Source organism: Marmota marmota, unplaced genomic scaffold, assembly GCF_001458135.2.
Source record: "Marmota marmota marmota unplaced genomic scaffold, marMar, whole genome shotgun sequence".
NCBI lineage: Eukaryota > Metazoa > Chordata > Mammalia > Rodentia > Sciuridae > Marmota > Marmota marmota.
The window spans coordinates 17,150,235-17,157,765 of NW_025999977.1; the positions used below are offsets into that span (position 1 = coordinate 17,150,235).

Here is a 7,531-nt window from a genome sequence, read left to right on the forward strand (position 1 = left end):
TATATATATATAATATACACACACACATACACAATTAGCTTTGTAGTGCTATTTAATATTGTATATAACTTTGTACAATTTGGATTTTTAAAAAAAGTAGCAAAGCATGATGGCACATGCCTGTTAATACCAGTGACTCAGGAGGCTGAGACAGGAGGATCACAAGTTTGAGGCCAGCCTTAACAACTTAATAAGACCAGCCTCAAAAACAGAGAGAGAGAGAGAATGAGAATGGAATGTAGCTCAGAGGGAGAGTGCTCCTGAGTTCAATCCCCAGTACCCCCCCAAAAAAAAATTACAACGTCAAAAGAAAAAAAAACTCTGAGAATAAATCTAGACATAAATATAAATATTCTCTCCTGTTTCCTGTGTGTATAAGTGTATATCCCAAAGATGAAATAGGACTTTAAAATATTTGTTTTTTAAATGTTCATTTATTCCCCACATTTACTATACTATATCTGTTTGGCATTTGACAACTAAATCAAAAGCCCCCCTCACTCTGCTCTTCTTGGCCTGGTTCACTCAATCCCCAATAACGTCATGACCTCATTATGTCATCTAGAGACTTCCTTGCTTTGATTCCCCATTTGAGTAATATCCACATTTCACTCAATAAATTACCAGATGCACAATATTTTATAAGCAACAAAACAATATTGTATATATCACTAACAAATATGTGTGTATTACAATAAATCTTATAAATTCAAATCTTATTAATCTGGAGTAAACACATTTATAATGTATGTAATAAAATGTATTTTTTGCATGCCTATAATCCCAGCCACTCGGGAGTTTGAGGCAAAAGGATCTCAAGTTCAAAGCCAGCCTCAGCAACTCAGCAAGGCTCTAAGCAACTCAACAAGACTGTCTCAAAATTAAAAATAAAAAGGACTGGGGATATGACTCAGTGGTAAAGTACCCTGGGTTCAATCTAAGGTACCCAAAAAAAGAAAAATTATTTTTTGGTAAACAGAACAGTCTGTTAGTAACTTTGTGACAGTAAACATTAACTTAGAAATAAATTAATGAGTATAGGCTCAATATTCACTTATTATATGAATAAAAATTCATCACCAGGCACTCTGAAGGATCAGGTTTCAAAATTGGCTCATGAAATCAATCTATCTAGCCAGTTTAATTTATGGTTCAAGTCAAAATTCATGTCCCTTTCCTGCCAACTCAAATACACGGGGTAAGGGGAAACAGACTACCTCTCTAATTTAAATGATAGCTATAATTTTCTTTTAATTTTACAAGTGAAATTAATTTTTCAATTCAAGGAAGGCAATTATTTATTATATACTGCTCCTTTGCATTCTTCAGACAGGAATCAATAGCTAACATATTAGAAAGCTATTAAAGGACAAATGACAGCTGGCGACTCATGCCTTCAGGCACAATACAAGATGTTTACAATTGGGCTGGGGTTGTGGCTCAGTGACAGAGCGCTTGCCTCATACATGTGAGGCACTGGGTTTGATTCTCACCACATAAAAATAAATAAACAAAATAAAGACATTGCATCTATCTATAACTAGAAAATATTTTCAAAAATGTTTACAATTTTCTGTACAAAGATAAGCAGAAACTTTTTTATGGGGAAAATAAGAATTAACTTAAAATCACATCTATCCTAGAAAATTCAGACTGTGTCATCATTGAAAATATACATCACTGTAAACACAGGAAGGACATAATTTAAAGAGTACAATGAGGTTCCATTTAACACTCACTTAACCATATAAATTCCAAGAGCACTTTCTTAGCAAAATTTTTTTTAAAGGAATAGAAATAATGCAGGCAGTTGTGCTTATTTATTTAGATAAGTTTTAATTTTTTGTGCTGCTGGGGATTGAACCCAGGACCTTGCACATGCTAGGTAAATGCTCTACCAGTGAGCTACACCTCCTTCCTCTATACTTCTTTTAAATTCAATGAGCAACCAGTGGGAGGCAGGTGGGGAGGGAAAGGGGAAATACTGAGGATGATATTGGCCAAATTATATTGTTATATTGTGTGCACGTACAAACATATAACAACAAATCCCACCATTATGTACAACTATAATGCACCAATTTAAAAATTTTGGAAAGAGTAATTTTTTAAAAATTCAATGAGCATGTGCCCTTGCCAATGGATAGGAAAAATCTAAATTGGTCTGTTGATATTGACAGATGTGTGGAAAGAACATATGATTTTATTTGAACTGTGTCCTTGACAATAGGCAAAGATGTCAGAAGCATTACTTATGTCACTAGGCCATGAATGGTAAAGCTTCTTTGCTGCCTATCAGATCAACAGATAAACTTAGAGTGTCTAGCCTGGGTGGCAGCCTGATTAGCTCCACCAGTGGCTTGCCAAGTTCTAATCATTAATCTTTTTCAAGGCAGGGCTTTACATTCAAGCTGGTAGAAGAGGGCCAGTTCTTTTTTCCTGCTCCCTGAAGAACTTTCCTAGATGGATATCTCTGTTGACGTCAATTACATTAATCCAGACAAAGCATGCATTTGGAATGAGAGGAATCTGAATTTAGATAATTTTCCTAACTTCTCTGAGCTTCGATTTTTATGTCTATAGAATAAGAGAAATAATATCTACATTATGTCTATGAGGCACTAGTATGTCTCCACTATAAGGAGTGTATTTATCACAACACATATTATAGAATAAATGCTTAATTTTGGTTTGTGCCCATACTCACTGCCTGAGTATGGGCACTTAGGAGATCTGTTCTCTCTGCCAAATTAGATCTCTTGTTGGAGCCAGACAGAATTGGGTTCAAACTTAACTGCCCCCACATCCTAACTACATGACCTTAGGAAAGTCAATTAATTTCTCTCAGCCTCTATTTTTCCATTTGTTTTGTTTTGTTTCGCTTTTCACTGCTAAGGATTGGAACCAGGGGAGTTCTACTACTGAGCTATGCCCCCAATCCTTTTTATTTTATCTGGAAACAGGGTCTCAATAGCACCCACCAGCTAGTTTTTCATTGGAAAAATAGAAACATAACACTTTTCCTGTCTACCTCACCATGATTTTGATGGGATGAAATTGCCAATCTATGTCAAAATGCTTTGTCAGAATGCTATAGAAAGGTAAGTTGTTTGTATTATTACAGTATTATTATTGAGATAATGGAATTTGTATAAACAAGACTTAATTTTGTTATTTTTGACACATGGTTTAGGAAAGAAATTTTCTCTTAAAAAAAAAACTAGTTATTACATGGCAAGTTCTTTCTTATTCTGAAGAAATGATAATTAAAATATAACTTCTAGGGCTGAGGTTGTAGCTCAGTGGTAGAGTGCTTGCCTAGCATGTGTAAAGCACTGGGTTCAATCCTTAGCACCACATATAAATAAAAAAAAAAAATAAATAAAAGTGTTGTGTCCATTTACAAATAGACACAACACTTTTATATATATGTGTGTGTGTGTGTGTGTGTGTCTTCTAGTCTGCATGTTATGACTGGTAATTGCTTGGATAAATCTCCCTAATTTATTTAGCTCAGTTTTCTTAACTCTTCATCAGTCTATATATCTCACTTGATTATTAGGAGGACAAATACAAAAATACAATGAGAGGTCAAATCCTTTGAAAACTCCTCAGATTAGTTATTTTGCCTTTCTTTAGATGTGTGGTTGTAGGTAATCATCTTTTGTCAGTGTCTAAAACAATTATTTACAAACATTTGGCAACAACTCTGCAGATGTAGGTACTGAAAGTCTCTTTTAAAATTGCAAGATATGTGAATGTGGTTAATGCCACTCAACTGGACACTTAAAAAATGGTTGGGGGAGCTGATGTAACAGTACACACCTATAATCCCAGTTACTCTAAAGGCTGAGGCAGGAGGATTGCAAATTCTGTGGCTAGCTTGGGCAATTTAGTGAGACATTATCTCAAAATTTAAAAATAATAATAAGGGCTGGGGATACAGGTCAGTGGTAGAGCACTTGACTAGCACACATGAGGCCCTAGGATCCATTCCTAGTACCAAAGAAAAAAAAAGTTGAAAGTGTAAATTTTGTGTTATGTAGGTTTTTACCATAATAAAAAAAGTTTAAGCATGATATAGAATTAGAAAAAATCATAACACTTCCTTGATCATTATTTCTGACATCTTAAGTGATAGAGAGAAACTCAAAATTAAAGTGGTTTTTATTTTTTGTTATTTTCATTTTTGTTTGTTTATAGTGTTTGAGATCAAACCCAGGGTTTCATGCATGCTGGGTAAGTACTCTTACCACTAAGCTACATCCCCAGCTCATCAGTTAAAATGTTTCGAAAGACAAAAAATCAACTTGATCTCATGCAACCATGGAACCAGTCTTGAACTCACATTCCACATCATAATGGCAGTTGTGTCTTCCTAAGCACTAAAAAGCTTTCTTCCAGAACTATGACTCAACTCTTTAAGTTAGTTTCTTATCACAGTGTGTTAGCCAAGGCATTTCCACTAAGGAGAATGGTCATGACATATTTAATATGCTGTGTTAAAATCTTTTTTTTAATCCATTTTACTTTTAAAAATTTGCTCTGAACTTCAAAAATAATTTTTAAAAGGACAAGTACTGCCAAAGACTACTTTTAATTATAGTAATAAGCAAGGAGCTAATAAGGAGTGTTCAGTTAAAATGGAAGAAAATGATTCTACTTGGCCTTACCTCCACATTCATTCCTAACTTAGCCCAACCATATTCTAATGCAATACATTCAATTTATTCATGGCAAGGTGATAATTAGTATGTAGTTCTAGCAAAATGGGTCTGATTATTTTTTTGATTTGTACCTTCTTTGGTTGGGAATATTGTACTCAATAACTGTATGGTCAATTAAATGACTTGATCAGCCCACACAGCAGAACTAAGTATTTTTAATAGCAAGTTGCCTTTATATGGGCATATTTTTACATTCTAAAATAATGACTCCATTATCCTGGTTACAGTTCAACTTTTTTAAATCTATAAGAAATATGCTGTGGCATGAGTGTGTGGTGATGATTCACAGATTTGAAATAACACCTACTCTCCTTCGATTCTGGCACAAAATGTGTCAGTGAAGCCTGCAATTAGGAAAATTATCCTGAGGCCAAAGGATGGTGACGTCAATCTACACATCCAGATCAGAAATGTGCTCACAAAAATGAATTTAGAAAATAGTTCTACTTTAGTACTGCTTGATGCCTTTGCAATGTCATCTAAATTTTTGTCATTAATAATAACACTAATAATATCGAGTGAAAACTATATAGTTTCTTTTAGTCTTGACAATAGGCCTATTATGGTTCATATTTTATAGATGGAGAGAGGTTAAATAAATTACCCAAGATCCTACAGCTAGCTAATGGTGAAGCTTAGATTGGAACATGGTCTTCTCAGACTCAATGTTCACTCTCTTGACCAGGACTAGTTACATAATTTAAAGGGCAAGATTAAGATGTAGGGCCCTTTGTTCAAAGTTACTAAAAATTTTGGGACCCAGGATATAGCTCAGTGGTACAGTACTTATCTAGTATGCAAGAGATTCAGAGTTTAATCCCCAAAACTGCAAAAAAGAAAAAATTTAATAATTCAAAGATAGCAACAGTAGAGTTGAGAGCCACGGGTGGCTGGGCCATGGCTGCGACCGACCTAAGGGCGGAGTTGGACTCGCTTCTCCTGCAGCTGCTCAGAGACCTGGAGGAGCTGGAAGTGAAGTGGGGGGGCGCTGAACGCTCGAGTGGAGGAGGGCTGGCTCTCGCTCGCAAAGGCTCGCTACGCAATGGATGCCAAGTCTGTAGGGCCCTTGCAGTATGCCTCTCGCATGGAACCCCAGGTCTGTGTGTGTGCCAGGTGAGGAACCTTCGACAGGGGAGGGAGGAGAGCAGGCCCAGGCCAGGGCTCTCAAAGGTCTATCTTCCCTTGTCCTTCAGTGAGACCCAGAACGGATTCCAGACCCTCAGGGTGGTGAGAGCAGATGCCCAGACTCCAGAGGAGGTGGGGCCCAGAGAGTCAGCTTTGCGCAGGCGCAAGGGCCCTACCAAAACACCAGAGCCAGAGCCCTCTGCAGCCCCACAGGACCCCCTGAACTGGTTTGGAATCCTGGTTCCTCACAGTCTGCGGCAGACCCAAGCCAGCTTCCGGGATGGCCTACAGCTAGCTGCAGATATAGCCAGCCTCCAGACCCGTATCAACTGGGGTCGAAGCCAACTCCGGGGGATCCAGGAGAAACTCAAGCAGCTGGAGCCTGGGGCTGCCTGACCGTGTCCACAGAGGCAGGCACTCAGCCCAGCAGTTCATGGATGTGGCTGTCTTTTCTCAGGCATTCTTCCTTCATAAATAGTCCCCACTCCAACCTCCAATCCAGCTAATGCCCTCTCCTTAAAATGTCATTGGTCTTCATGTTTTTGACTTTGTTAGGTGTGAAGTTCAAAGTTTTTAATCCTATGTTCACATTGTGAGATATAAACATTTCTTCCCAAACTGAGTAATATGAAAGTCACCTTCTTTGGAACCACTTTTAGGCCCATGTTATCATAGAAAACCCCCACCCCCACCCCAGAGAGCAAGTATAAGGTTGTTCATGTTAGTGAACAATTGAACGACCTCATAGATGAGCCAACTGTCTCATTTCTGGATGATGAAATACTGCACAAACAGTAGCAGGAAAGGATAAGAGGTAATGCTTCAGGGTCTCCAGATCCTCAGAATTGACTTGGATAGAGGAGAAGATTGTACATGACCAACAGATCAGGACAATATGAGTTGAGTTAATAAAAGTACAAACATCTACCTGAGTGTGATGTGTGCCCCCCTGTTGTCCCATCTACTCAGGAGGCTGAGGCAGGAGGATCACTTGAGGCCTTGAGTTTGAGACTAGCCTGGCAACATAGTGAGATTCTATCTCAAAGACAAACACCTGAGTAGACAGGTAGCCCTTAGCAGGATCTAAACCAGGAAGTAAAAAAGATTTGACCTGGATATGTTTAGGAAGAGACTGTCTATGTTTCAAAAACCTGCCTTTATCTTACCAGGAGTGAGGCAAAGACATTCTTCATTTTTTGAAGGGCCAGTTGTGTATTTCCTGTTCTGGGAACTCTGTTTCACTTTTCTACTGGTGGTTTATCGTTTTTGCAATATCTAGTTCTTTTTCTGTTTGTTTTTGTTTTTTGCCAGGGGTGGTGGGAGTATGTAATCCTTTGTTCATAATATGAGATGTAAATATTTCTTCCCAGTTTGTCTTTAACTTTGCTTGTAGTGTTGTTTTTTTTAAAAAACACTTTTTAATTGTAAAATAAAACTACATCAACTGTTCAGAAAAAAAAAAAAAAAAAGATAGCAACAGTAAGGCATTAAACCAGGGATGGAAGGCCTTCCTAAGCACCATGCTATTGCACAGGTGGTAGAAGCATGAAGTTGGCCTTGCTCTTAAACAGATTGCTTCCCTTCATCCTGTCCTCATCCCATGCTTCAATCCAATTCAGCAAATATTTTGTCCAAGCCACAACTCCACCGTAAGAGATCCTGTGTAGATCCATGAGAGA

General features: G+C 37.7%; 1 protein-coding gene across 1 annotated transcript; it reads left to right on the forward strand.

The window, feature by feature from the left end:
* Window positions 1-5,609: 5,609 nt before the first annotated feature.
* On the forward strand, window positions 5,610-7,300 carry LOC107137110 (coiled-coil domain-containing protein 115-like). Its single transcript, XM_015479466.2, is given in 3 exon segments — window positions 5,610-5,705; window positions 5,707-5,840; window positions 5,921-7,300. Coding segments are annotated over 3 exon segments (543 nt in total). The 5' UTR covers window positions 5,610-5,624; the 3' UTR covers window positions 6,249-7,300.
* The last annotated feature ends 231 nt before the right edge of the window (window positions 7,301-7,531 follow it).